Source organism: Limanda limanda, chromosome 15 (genome assembly GCF_963576545.1).
Source record: "Limanda limanda chromosome 15, fLimLim1.1, whole genome shotgun sequence".
Taxonomy (NCBI): domain Eukaryota; kingdom Metazoa; phylum Chordata; class Actinopteri; order Pleuronectiformes; family Pleuronectidae; genus Limanda; species Limanda limanda.
This window is the reverse complement of record NC_083650.1, coordinates 55,278-69,604: the sequence shown is the minus strand read 5'-3', so window position 1 is coordinate 69,604 and position 14,327 is coordinate 55,278. Positions and strand designations below refer to the sequence as shown.

At 41.7% G+C, this 14,327-nt stretch overlaps 1 protein-coding gene across 2 annotated transcripts in view; it reads left to right on the top strand.

The window, feature by feature from the left end:
• The window catches only part of hells (helicase, lymphoid specific), a 56,346-nt gene that overhangs the window by 26,166 nt on the left and 15,853 nt on the right, over positions 1 to 14,327 (top strand). For both annotated transcript variants that reach the window (XM_061087537.1, XM_061087535.1), the window contains exons 14-16: positions 1,188 to 1,349; positions 13,092 to 13,234; positions 13,512 to 13,656. In XM_061087537.1, the coding sequence (XP_060943520.1) occupies positions 1,188 to 1,349; positions 13,092 to 13,234; positions 13,512 to 13,656 (450 nt within the window). The remainder of the gene's footprint in view (positions 1 to 1,187; positions 1,350 to 13,091; positions 13,235 to 13,511; positions 13,657 to 14,327) is intronic.

Below are 14,327 nucleotides of genomic sequence, written 5' to 3'. Positions count from 1 at the left end.
AGAAGGATAAGGACAGAGGAGAGAGAGGCAGCTCTAGCAGTGTGAAGTTGCTCAGAGACAGCAAGGAGGGCAGTCTCAGTTGAGTGGTTTGCCTTCAAACCAGTCCAAGGTAGGAACTTGATTGGTAGACAGGGGTGAAAGAGGAAAGTGAAGGGGATGAAGTAGATGGAAATGTAGTTACAGAAGGTGGATTTGAAAATGAGGAGCATATGTCATGTATCTTTTTTTGTAATGTAGTTGACAAAGTGGCTTGGTAGAAGGGTGGAAGGAGGAGGGAGACTTGAGTGGTCAAGGAGGTTGGAAAAGATGGAGAAAAGATATTTTGGGGTTCAAAAATGAGGATTGAATTCTAGTTTGGTAAAAAAGAGCTTTTGGCTGTGATAAACTCATCAAAAATATAATTTTGATTGAAAAGTCTCTAAAATGGCATATACTCAATTACAAGTTCATCGGATTAAATCGGTAGGAGTAGGATTTTGATATACATGTGAAGACACAAAAATAATCAAGCCAAATTTTCACGTTCAATCCAAAATGTCGGGCTTCCTGTTGGATGTGTCTTGGCATGACACACGTGTGCCAAATTTCATTTGTCAAGGCAAAAGCAATACATAAATCACATTTGATTTGTATAGACCATATTCATAAATCACATTTTGTCTAACAAGATTAATGGGAATGCATGTTCCTGAGCACTTGCAAATATGTCAATTTTCACAAGACCTGACACGCCTGTGAAATTTGGTAAGTTTTCGAGTATGCTGAAATCCCCAAAAGCCAATTCCTTTATAAGAAGAAGAATCAAAGCAAAAACAATATGGCCCTAATAATAATCACTGCAATCCCAATAGTGTTGCTGTTGCTGCTCGGGCCCTAATTAGGAGATTAGGGGAGAGAGTTTTCCAACTAAAATTGGACCAGTTGTATTTTTTTATCTCAATATTAGTAGCTTGACAACCATAGAGTATTGTGGACATTGTGCATTAATGTAACTATGGTGTGTCTTAAAACTAAAGTTTTTTTTTGTGTACCCATGGGTTATTTTGTCGTGCAGAAAAGAGATTCAGCGCTATTAAGTTTAAAACAAGACATCACAACAGAATCAGAAGACAGCAAAACAATGCATCACAATAAGTAGGAGAAGGTCATGTTTATTAAATAATGCTCATGTAAATTTTGTGTTTCAGATTCTGACTCCATTTTTGCTAAGGAGGCTGAAATCAGACGTGACTCTGGATGTTCCTCCTAAGAAGGAGATAATTGTTTATGCTCCTCTGACAGCCAAACAGGAGACTTTTTACACTGCTGTGGTCAACAAGTCCATCGCCAAGATTCTGGGCCAGGAAAAGGTAAACAATGTTTTATTCAGTGCTGTACTATGGTATGAACTGTAAATTGGTCTCTGTGATAATTTTCCATCAGTCATGCAGTGGAGTATTCATAGCTACATATACTGTACAGTATTAAAAGTTGATCTATAAATTTACGGAAAATCAAGACTCTTAAAAAGTATTAAAAAGTCTTGAATCTTTTTCAAATTCAAGACTCTTTAGATGTGTAGCCAATGGTTTTTCTTTTTACTGTCAGGCCTCAGCCGAAAAATGACACGAGAGATAGTAATTGAATCGGGACCTCGCACCCGTCTTTTTTCCTTCACACTTCAAAACTTCTCTCTCGACAACACCCCGTTCCGTTAGAACCCCTCTTCAAAACAAGAGTCCCAACCAACACCCTGCTTAAAACAGGAACTACACAGGCAACGTCTGTCTCAGAGCGCGAGACCGCAACGCAAATAGCACTTGTCATAGTTGTATCTTCCATGTAGAGGAGGGCTAGCTGCAAATAAATGGTAAATGGTTTTGTATGTATATAGCACTTTTCTAGTCTTGATGACCACTCAAAGCGCTTTACAGTACAGTTTTACATTCACCCATTCACACTCGCATTCATACAGTGCATCTATTCGCAGCACTTTGTTATTCAGGGTTCAGCATCTTGCCCAAGGACACTTCGGCATGCAGATGGGTCAGACTGGGGATCGACTGCCGACCTTCAGGTTGGAGGACGACCACTCTACCCCTCAGCCACAGCCGCCCTAATAGTACGCTATTAATTATTTATATGGCTGCAAAGGAATAGGCAATGTGGAAGTGTAAATTCGCCAAGTCGTGGTTGGAACACGAAAATAGTCGCCAACGAATTTACTCGTCGATGAATCGTTGGTTACGTCATAGAGCGTGATTTTCGTGCCGTGCAGCTGAACTTAACATTGTTTTACCGGAGGTGCTGATGGAAGTAGCTGAGTCGTGAGCCATCTCGCTCCCTTCCTATCTCTGAAAGTCGCGCATGTGCAATAGCGACAGAACATTGACCAATGGCGGCGTACGCTGCATCGCATACCAGGAAGTCAAAAGTTCGGGGGAGAACTTCACTGTTAACATAGCCCGAAAAAAACTACCTGCAATATGTGTACGGCGGACCTGCTCTCCATGGAAGCATGATACGCGCATTTGAGGAGGAGACACGTTTGACATGTTATGTATAGACGTTGTACCTGTGCGCAGGATTTAGAATCCATTACAAAAATATGGTTTAAACTTTTTTTTGCGAGTTTAAAGGCGAAGTGTTATCCTATTGCCTGACAAACGTCTTTTTTTCAATCACAATTATTTAGTAAAAAGGGAAACTTTAATTTCAATTATTATTAGAGATGAGCCGGATACTCGGCTGAAACGAGTATCCGGTACGGATAAAGCACTTTTGCCGAGTATGATTATTATACGAGTAATCGGAGTCATTATCTGTGCTCGGACTGAATGAAAATCTTCACAAGAAAAATTTTCACGAGACCTGCATTGGCTCAGTAGAGGAGCGCTGCAGATGCGAGGGACGTTCACTGTCTCCCGGAGAAATGAACACTCCGTGTTTCCAGCACAGAAAAACGCGAACCACATCTGTCCACAAGTCACAATGACTGGCCCCGTTATTTTCACTTTACATTCACACCTACTTTACAGTAAAGTAAACCTCTATTAAATACAGTACAACATGACAGTTTGTATGGTTTGAAATTGTCATTTATTATCACACTGGCATTTAATTATCACGGCAAACAATTACACTGCACTAAACTTTAAGTGTTAATGTAAAGTGAAAATGACAACCAGTCTGTATGACTTGCGAACAAATACAATTCACGTCTTTCCACACCAAAAACAGAGTGCTCATCTCTCCGGGAGACAGCGAACGTCCCTCGCATCTCACACACACACACACACACACACCTCTGGTGTGGAAATAAATTTAAAAAAAATAAAAATAAAAAAATCATAAAAAAATTTCAAAGTTAAAAAGAAAGTTATGTTGAACCAGCCCACTTCCGGGTTAAATCACACCCACTTCCGGGTTATGCCCCGCCCACTCCGAGTACGGATACGGATAATTCATATGGTTAACAGATACAGATAATGCTGTACTCGCTCATCCCTAATTATTATTATATGCAGCAAAGTTTATTAAAATAAACTGAAGTATCGATCTTTATTAGGGCCCGACCACCAAATGGTGAGAGGCCCTATTGAATCTGTAAGGATTTTTATTATTAGAGCCCAAGCACCGAATGGTGAAAGGCCCTATTGAAACTGTAAGGATTCTTCTTCTTATTATTCTCTGCCAAATGAATTGACTTTTTGAGGCCTTTAACATGCTGAACTTTTTACCAAACTTTGCAGGAAATTCAAAAGTCGGAGAAATTTACGTATTCTGGAGTAATTTGAAATTTAAATTGATACACAGGTGTATAATGTTCAGACGCACAAAAAAATCTCAAGGAGCATTATTAAAAAAAGCAACAGGATGCCCACCATTTTGGATTTAGTGGCCATTTTGGCCATATTCCACATTTTTACTTTGACGTACTTGTCTCAGGACTTTCATCAGATCAACTTAAAATTTAGATGAGTGTCATCACAACAAGATGGAGAAAAAAAATAGATTTTTCGTCACACCGTGTGACCATGATGTGGCGTCAAAATTTGATTAAACGCCATCAAAACACAAGCTTCTGTATCTCGCACATACACGATCCAATCGAGTCCAAACTAGACACATAAGACAAGAGTCCTGGCTTGATGACATCTACATAGAAATCATGACTTGAAATCACAGCGCCTCCTCGAGACTACAGGAAGTGACATGTTTTTTGCACGTCTTACACTTGGATGTATTCCTCCTCATCCACTGACCTCAACCATGTAAAACTGTACCAAATTGGTTTCAAGACATTGATAATGAAGACATAAGATTACTGTGACTTTTCGTCAAATGCCATATTAATGGCGTGGCATTAAAGTTTATCAACTCGCCTTGAAACACGAAATTGCTGTAACTTCATTGTTCATGGTTCTATCTCACTCAAACTACATGTGTGTATCAACAGCCCCCCCCCCCGAAGATATTAATATGGTTTTAAGGCCGTGTGACCGTGGCGTCAACGTTTGATTAAACGCCATCAAAACACAAGGTTTTGTATCTCGGACATACATTGTCCAAATCGAGTCCAAACTAGACATGTTAGACAAGAGTCATGGCCTGATGACATCTACATCGAAATCATGACTTGAATCACGCTACATCAGAGCGCCTACTTGAACAGATCTATTTGTCTGCGAGTAATAATAGTGATGGCAGCACCTACTGGCAACAGGAAGTAAGCTTTGTTTTACAACTATCATTCGACTTACATAATATTTTCACAGTGTGATGTGCTATTTGATAGCGTGGACTGTAATGAGCAATTAGCAGGCAAGAATCAACATCGCGTGACGGACGCAGGAAGTGAAGCGTTTATCCTTGCTGCAGTTCGCAACACGCAGGCAAGGCATGCCCTTGGTCATCGATCGCTCTCTCCACCGACCGCAACAGGCTTCAACGTGCGGGTGGTCGGGCCCGCAAGTTCTACAACGTAGCCCTAGTTGTCTTTATTTTCAGTCATCACATGCCTCGAACAACCTCAAGCTAAATTTAAAAGCTGTTAAATAGCTGCTAAATAAGAGCGATTGAGAATTTGTGTCATTCATTATCCGATAAGTCGATTTATCGTTTCAATAATCGGTGACTAATCGACTATCAGAATAGTCGTTAGTTGCAGCCCTAGTATGAAGTCAGAGGAAGATTTTAAATCCACCACATTTTTGGTGTTATAATACAGAATCCCCTTTTCTCTATCGAAGTATCCATAGGAAGGCGCATAATATCTCTGCAAGTGGGCACTCTGACTTTCTTGGAGAAAGAGAAGGCCAATAGTGGTTTGAAGAGATCAGCCAAGGTTTAGATATATTTGTCCAAATTCACATGAGTATGTGGCCACTCTGAATACAGCTGTTGTTAAATATCTGTATCTCTTAACTGCCTAGTCTCTCTGATTCCTACTGTATTGTGAATAAATACTTCTGCCTAAGATGTCAGCCATCTCCTGAAAAAATGTAATTCCTACGGCTGATGTGGAAAAAAATCGTATCACCATCATTTTTTTTCATATCGATATATATCGCGATATAAATCAAATAACCAAAAAATAACCTTTTTGCACATTTGTTCTAATGTACGAACGTTTTTTACTTGCACGTACAAACATCCTGGGCCATTGCACTTTACTTATAACATTTCATACAAACGTCTACAGTCAAGAGGTGTATATAATGAACACACTTTTTATTGTCTTGTCTTCCTCATTCTGACCTTGGATCAACAGTTTTATCTTAACTTAAATCATCGCCATTGCACTGAGGTACATTAATCCGCAGGTCAACAAGTGACTCTGATCCTCTGTTTACTTATCACTTACTTAGGACTGATCTTTATATAAAACAATTAAAAATTCATATTTATGCTCCTGGATGACATAAGTATGGCGTCCGTTCTCCTGCAACGGTGAAGTTAAAACATGTCGTAATCTTCACGTTATATTCACCATCTAGTCCTACATTCTAAAAAAGCTATTAATCGATGATATTGAATCATGACTGCAGATCGTTCTGGTCACTTTAACCCTGATGTCCTGACTGTGCGCGCTATGTCTTGTGTTGTGTAGCAGGATTAAACATGTCTCATAAACTCTAGAGAATCAAACAAACAAAAAGTAAACGTCAGTCCTGTAAGTGTCCTAATAACTTGTGATAAGTGATGGTGTTTATTGTTAAAGTGTAAAGTGAGTGCAGGTCTGAGGGGAAGCTCCGACAGAGACTCTGACACAGGACGACTTGACCTTCAAACGAGCGTCTGTCCTGGTCCTGAAGCAGTGGTGTTATAATTATTCAGCGGAAGAAACCCGCTAATGCAATGAGCGTAGTGGAAAACATGTTTATATTCAGTCAGTGCATTGATGCAGAGTCGTGTAGAGTTCCTCTAGTCAGAAGATTGGTGTGATCGTGGGGCGCTTTGCTCATTTGATTCGCTGTTCGTGAAAAAAACATGGGTGAGGAAATGTTATATCACTAAAATTATCGATAACGTTTTATCTACCTGCAAAATTGTGTCAACAGGAGGACTTCAACACATTATGTTTTTTCTGGTTGTTCGTCTGTACGTACATTTGTTTGTCCAATTCTCATAAACGTGATATCAAAATAACACCTTTGGGGATTTTCTTCAAATCAGTTACAAACATTCACTTGGACTCAAGGATGAACTGATTCAAATTTTGGTGGTCAAAGGTCAAGTTCACGGTGACCTCACAAGGCACATTATTCCTAGTGCAAAGTTTGATCAGCTAACGGAGCAAGAGAGGGAAAAGTCTCAGTAGACGTTTTCTCCAAAAACACCTGCAGGGATTGTAGGTGGAACAAAAGGATGGATAAATACTTTACCTTTTACTGTGCTAATGAGTTAGAGAACAAGTAGTTTGTGACCACACTAAGGCTCTTTGATGGGGATAAACTGAGACTAGCTCAACAAATAGTAGATGAATGAATCGAGGAAGTCCAGAATGTAATTCAAGATACATCAGAGATTGTATTGAAGTATGGAGTGAATTTGTCTCCCTGAGTCTCAAACAAAGTTGTGAGTGTGAGAATTCAGTGAGAAGTGCTTTGACTATGATATCTAAAAAGCTGAGAGAAAGTATTAATAAATGTGCCAACTGCTTTCCTACGTGTAATTTAGGTTACTAAGAACTAGAGCTGAAGAGATCCTTAAAGTCAAAGAACAAAAAAATCAAGATCTACCTGTTCCACATTATGGAACAGATGAGTCTGTTTTATTGTTCATTTGATTATTTGTTGTTCTTGAGCACACAGTGGCTGCCCAGGACTAAAATACACTGCTCAAAAAAATTAAAGGAACACTTTGAAAACACATCAGATCTCATTGTGAAAAAAAATTATGTAGGATATTTATACTGATATGGACAGTTTAATGTCTTAGGAACAAAAGGATGCCACACCTTTGATGGAAATAAAAGTTTTCAGCCTACAGAGGGCTCAATTTTATAGACACCCCAAAAATCATAGTGAAAAAGTGATGTGGCAGGCTTGTCCATTTTGCCAAAATTCAATTTCTGCAACTCAAAATGCTTCTCAATATCTTGTGTGGCCCCCATGTGCTTGTATGCATGCTTGACAACGACGCGGCATGCTCCTAATGAGACAACGGATGGTGTCTTGTGGGATGTCCTCCCAGATCTGTCTAAGGGCATCAGTGAGCTCCTGTAAAGTCTCAGGAGCAACCTGGCGGCTTCTGATGGACCGAAAGATAATGTCCCAGAGGTGTTCTATCGGGTTTAGGTCAGGTGATTGTGAGGGCCATTCAATTGCATCAATTTCTTCATCCTCCAGGTACTGCCTGCATACCCTTGCCACATGAGGCCGGGCATTATCGTGCATCAGGAAGAACCCAGGACCTACTGCACCAGCGTAGGGTCTGACCATGGGTTCAAGGATTTCATCCCGATACCTAATGGCAGTAAGACTGCCGTTCTCTAGCCGGTAGAGGTCTGTGCGTCCCTCCATGGATATGCCTCCCCAGACCATCACTGACCCACCACCAAACCGGTCATGCTGAACGATGTTGCAGGCAGCATAGCGTTCTCCTTGGCTTCTCCAGACCCTTTCACGTCTATCACAGGTGCTCAGGGTGAACCTGCTCTCATCTGTGAAAAGCACAGGGCGCCAGTGGCGGACATGCCAATTCTGGTGTTCTATAGCAAATGCCAATCGAGCTCCACGGTGCTGGGCAGTGAGCACATGGCACACTACAGGACGTCGCGCCCTGAGGCCACCCTCATGAAGTCTGTTTTTGAGTGTTTGGGCAGAGACATTCACACCAGTGGCCTGCTGGAGGTCATTCTGTAGGGCTCGGGCAGTGCTCAACCTGTTCCTCCTTGCACAAAGCAGCAGATATCGGTCCTGCTGATGGGTTGAGGACCTTCTACGGCCCTGTCCAGCTCTCCTAGATTAACTGCCTGTCTCCTGGAATCTCCTCCATGTTCTGGAGATTATGCTGGGAGACACATCAAATCTCCTTGCAAAGGCACGCATGGATGTGCCATCCTGGAGGAGTTGGACAATCTGTGCAACTTCTGTAGAGTTAAGAAATCGCCTCATGCTCCCAGTAGAGATAATGACTCTAGCTAAAGCCAACACTAAAAAACCAGTGAAAGTGATCAAGAGGGAGAAACTTGAAATGGCCTCCACATGCAAAACCACTCCTATTTTGAGGGTCGTCTCATTGTTGCCCCTCTAGTGCACCTGTTGTTAATTCCATCAACACCAATGCAGCTGAAACTGATTAACAACCCCCTCTGCTACTCAACTGACCAGATAATTATCAAAAAAGTGCAATTGAATTCATGCCATACCCTGATAAAAAAGTGTTCCTTTAATTTTGTTGAGCAGTGCATATTAAAAATGAATAATTGAGCAGATTTACACATCTATGCATTAGAAGAAAGAAACGCATTTCTTCTGAAAATGAGAATAAGCATAACACCGGCTCCTAAAATCATGGTCAGACATGGCTGTTTGTAAACCATTTAAAATATAGGCATGGCCCTAATCCAATAAGTGCTCAAAGACTATTATGCATGGCTTACACAACTATATACTGCTTACAACTACCTTGTACCTTGTGAACAGCATTCACATATCAGTGTCCTTTTTGTAAAGATGCATTTGATTTGGTGATGGTCAATGGCCTATTAACAAACCAATTTAGGCTGATCAAATTGCATGAATTTCATCACTGCAACTCATAACGTATCTCTGTAGTGTGTATGTTATCAGTGTGTCTGTAGGCACTCCTGATATTGTCAGGGTATGCTCCTGATGAGTCAGTGGATGGTGTCCTGGGGATCTCCTCCCAGACCTGGATCAGTGAGCTCCTGGACAGTTTGTGGCGGTACTTGGCGACATTGGCGATTTAGGTCAGGGGAACGTGAGGGCCGGTCTATCTCATCACTGCCTTCGTCATCCCAGGACTGCCTTCACACTCTGGCCACATAAGGCTGGGCATTGTCCTGCACCAAGAGAAACTCGGGGCCCACTGCATCAGCGTAAGGTCTGACAATCGCTCTGAGGATTTTATTCCCGTACCTGCCGTTGGCAAGACATGGTGGTCTGTGCGACCCTCCAAGGAAATGCCTCCAAACACCATCACTGACCCACCATCAAACCTTTCATGCTGGACGTTCACCATGGTGTCTCCAGACTTTTTCCACGCCTGTCACATGTGCTCAGTGGGAACCTTCTCTCAACTGTGAAGGGAAGAGTGGCGACCTGTCAATTCTGGTGTTCTCTGGCGAATGCTAGTCTAGCGCCATAGTGCTGGGCTGTGAGCACTGGTCCCACTCGAAACATGCACACCAGTAGCCTGCTGGAGTTACTTTTGTAGGGCTCTGGCAGTGCTCCAACTAATCTTACAAGTAAAGCAATTAAAGAACAGCAGAGATCAGAAAGATTATAGCGAAGTCCGCATGGTCGTGTTGGGAGGCAGGAAAAAGGCTAAGGCAAACCCGCATCGGCAGGTGAGCTTTTTAATGAAAGCTCGATCAGTTTCCAGTCCAATCACCAGCCCGGACCTAAAACTCACAGGCAAAACAGAGTAAACAGCACCATCCTTAGGCAGGGAGGGAGAACAACAGTATAACAAACAAACATTAAACAGTATGACTGAGTCACAATCAAATTTTATTTGTATAGCCCATATTCACAAATCACAATTTGTCTCAGTGCTTTAACAAGCTGCGACATCCATGCCCTTAACCCTCAACAAGAGGAAGGAAAAACTACAAAAAAATACCTCATAAAAAAATTAATTTAAACACACTTTTAACATACCTAAATAGGAAGCATAATTAGGATCTGAGGCGAAGCTGTGTTTGGTAGGCATGAGTTTACCGGGAAAGGTGGAGAAGTAGGAGCCATAGGCATGTGTGGGGGGGCAGGATGTAAGATGAACCTGCATGGTGGTGGGGCTGACAGAGTAGATTGTCTGATGGGGGAAGAGTATCACAATATTCATATGTGGCCCAGAACGCATACGCACCAAAGCAGGGGTAGGGTTGGGTACCGAGAACCGGTGCCATATTGGAACCGGTTCCAATACAACCGGTACCTACCCGGACCGAAATGCAACGGAGATTTTGGTGCTTCATTTCGGTGCCTGAGCCAATCGAAGCCTGAGGTCTCCGCTCGTCCCGCCTCCTCACACTTCCGCTCCTTCCTTAACGGGAAGCTGCAGCTCCCGCTGGGCCCCCGCGGCTGCCGGTGGACAAACTCTTGTCCCCGCGCTTACCGCGCCCCGCGTGCGTCAGGACTTCCGTGCAGGTGTGGGAGGAGTGTGCGAGACCTCTCCCTGGCGCTGGCTGGCCCTGCCGGGCGCATTTCCTCCGTGGCGGTGCGCCTCGACCGGCTCCGGGTCGGCTTGGAAAGGCTGGTGGCGGGAGGAACGAAGACCACGCCGAGAAATGTTTCACAAAAGCGTCCGCATTTGGGGGGGCGAAGGGGGGCCCCAGCCGCGGAGAAACGGGGGTCTCCGAGTGAAAAGCGACCCTCGGTCTTCAATTGACTCAGGCACCGAAGTCAGAGTGTGTGTGTTTTGTATTTATTTTTATTTATTTAAGTATAGTGTAAACTTTTGTTAACAGTTCATATATTATTCATAGTTTTAAGTTAAAAAGTTTTTGTATTCATTTATATTTATAATCTACTTTAAACAGTTCATATATTTGGCAATAAAAAAGCCTTTCTTAAATGACGTCAAGCTTCATTTTGTGCACTTTAAAAAAAAAAAAAGTATCGGTTCAGGAACCGTTTAGGCACCGGTATCGTTTTAAAAGTATTGGTTAGGAACCGGTATCGGATAAAAACAAAACGATACCCATCCCTAAGCAGGGGTCAGCAACATGGCACGCGTGCCATCATTGGCACGCTGCGCCATAATCATTGGTACACAGGCGATTTTTTATTAAAGAAATGTTCAAAGGTTTTGCCATCACGCAGGCTGTATTATTTAGCTTGATCGATGTTAACACTTCCCAGCCACTAGGTGCCAGTAATGAACCATAGGCTGGGTGCCAATTGCCATTAAATAATAATAAAAAGAAGCCTCCCATCCGGCACTGCTCGCATTTTCCCACATGAATCTCCGTGAAGTGCAGCCGCTAAGGTGTATTTGTGGTCGCATGCCCGCTAGCTAAAAAAACGAAGACACGCCCTCACGGCATTTCAGCCCTCACGGGCAGAAGACTATGGCTTGTTTTTCATAAGGACCGTGCTGTGCGCATGTTATGTTTAGAAAAGTTGTTTGCAAAACGTCCAGTGTTTAGCGCCACTTTAAGACGAGGCACAAAAGACGTTTCAAGGATCAGGCAGACGAGGGAGAATCCATCAAACGTGCAGTGTCCAGGTATAGGAAGTAAGCAAACTCTCTCAAAGTCTTGGCCACTGCCAAAAACCATGCGACTGTAGTAAGCTTTCTCAATTTTGAATACGAGTGTGGTTGGTAGGTAGCCTGACGTTGTCATACTCATAATTCTAGTCAGAATATGAGTCTGAGAGCGCTCCATTGGGCTGTGATTATGGGGCGTGTTTCAGCCGCACCAGGAAAAAAAATCCCTCTTCGCTCAATTGGATAGACCTACAATCAATCAGAGCAACGTAGTATGTGACTTATGAATCTCGTAGGAAGGACGGCAAAAACATCTATACGATCTACAAATGCCTTGACTGCGTTTCTCTGTTCCTCTATCAAAATGAATGCGCTGTCGATGTCTCCTAAAACAGACTCAATGGCAGAATCTACACATCTCAGCTCTCCAGTGGCAGGCATGTTTGTGGAAAACAAAGTCAACCCAAGCGCTCTTTGATGACGTAGTTGATTACCTAACTGTTTATCATCTGTCCATCGTATGAAGCCTGCCCTGACAATTTGATCCGAACAGCTTCTGTTCGGAGATAATTTCTCCCCAACGGAGCGACTCCAGACCGAACTTCCCGACCGAAAATGTTGTGGGCGGGGCTAAGTTCGTCTGGCACCCAGGCTAGTTGGTGGGGTTAATGACAAACTTATTATTGCAATCATAATGAGATAAACATGTTTATTTAAAGTGTTCTATATAAAGTCTATTTGGATGGAATAAAATGACATGTCTGTTAGAAATATGAATGTGGTTCAATAATAAAACTATTTATGTTTATCTTTTTGATATTGATATCTGAGTTGCAATGCTTAACATGGTACATATTTATGTTAGGTTAAATTTAATCAAAGATTTGAATATAATCTGAATATTTAAAATGATAAGAAATGAATTTTGAATGGTATTATAGAGAACAACACAAAACATTGATAAGATGGTGACCTGGTGTAGTGCAGCTGATTCTCTAACGCAGTTACAGCAGATACACTTTGGGAATGAGCTTTTTATGTTGCATCTCAATGAAATTCCTTCACTGTCCTAAAGTATTTTTGTATTGTAGCAACCGCCTTTTTGTTCAGTATGGACCCTTTTTGATGTCTCTGAAGTATCAGCCATTTTATGTGCTAAACATAAATGATCTCATTATAGGTGAAATGGTCCTCTGTTGTTGTTTTAGACAGAGGCTCCTGTAATGCTGATGTCAAGTGGCAGGCCAAAGCGTCATTGTAGAAAGGTGATGGACTACAAAGAAACAGATGGAGAAACACCATACAACCTGGAAAAATATCTGGAGAAGGTCAGCAAGGAGCCAAAGCAGAGGTCAGCACTGTCTACACACATCTCAAATGCAGACTAAAGTTGTATAAGACAGTGATATTTGGTTCAAGAAGCTATTACTGTCAAACTGTTTGGAATCTCATCTGTTTATATATTTTTCACAGTTATGTGATTGTTTTGGTTGTTACCCAAAACTTGTCATGTTCTGGAGGCATGTACTCTACAGAATCACTCTTTAAGACTGCATAAGAGGCTCCACCTGTATCTTTATATCGGCCTAATTATAATCTCCACACACATTTCATCTGGCACTCTACAGCTCCTCTCCAGTGCTGGATGTCCATAGCCCACTGGATGCTCAGATAAACTTGAAGCTGCAAAACATTCTAATGCTACTTAAGAGATGTTGTAACCACCCATACCTGATAGAGTACCCCCTCGACTCCGCCACCCAGGAGTACAAGGTAATGCACAGACATCTGTTACTCTAACTTCAGGGTTCCTACGGTCATGAAAAACCTGGAAAAGTCATGGAATTGTTAAATGTTTATTTCCAGGCCTGGAAAAGTGCTTGAAAAAAATTAAATCCCAAAAGTTTGAGAAGTCATGGAAATTTGTTATATTCACATTTTCATGTCCATTCATGCTGAGTTTTAAATATTTTATATACTTTAAAAGAAATATGCTAAAAATATAATCAGGCATACTCTCTCATACTAATTGAAAAGTTCGGTGTGGAAGCAGGCGGGATAATGCATAATGCCAGGGAAGTGTAGATTTAACCATGCTTGACTACAAATTGAAAAGGACATGCCATGGGTTACAACAGAAAGACCTCAATCAAACTATTGTCTCATTCATTTGTGTAATTCAAGGTATACTGTATGCTTTAGAATTGTCATTGTCAACTTAAATACTAAATTTTGTCACTTTTTCATGTATACACAGAGATCTCACAAAATGTTTGGTCATGGAAATTTGGTTTAAAGTTATTAAAGTCATGGAAAAGTCATGGAAATCCATTAGTCAAAATGTGTAAAAAGTACACATTAACTTTTATTAAAAGGGAAAAAAAAATGAATTAAAAAGGAGGTCACTCGTTTCTCCGACTCTTTTTGTAACTCCTCTGGAGACT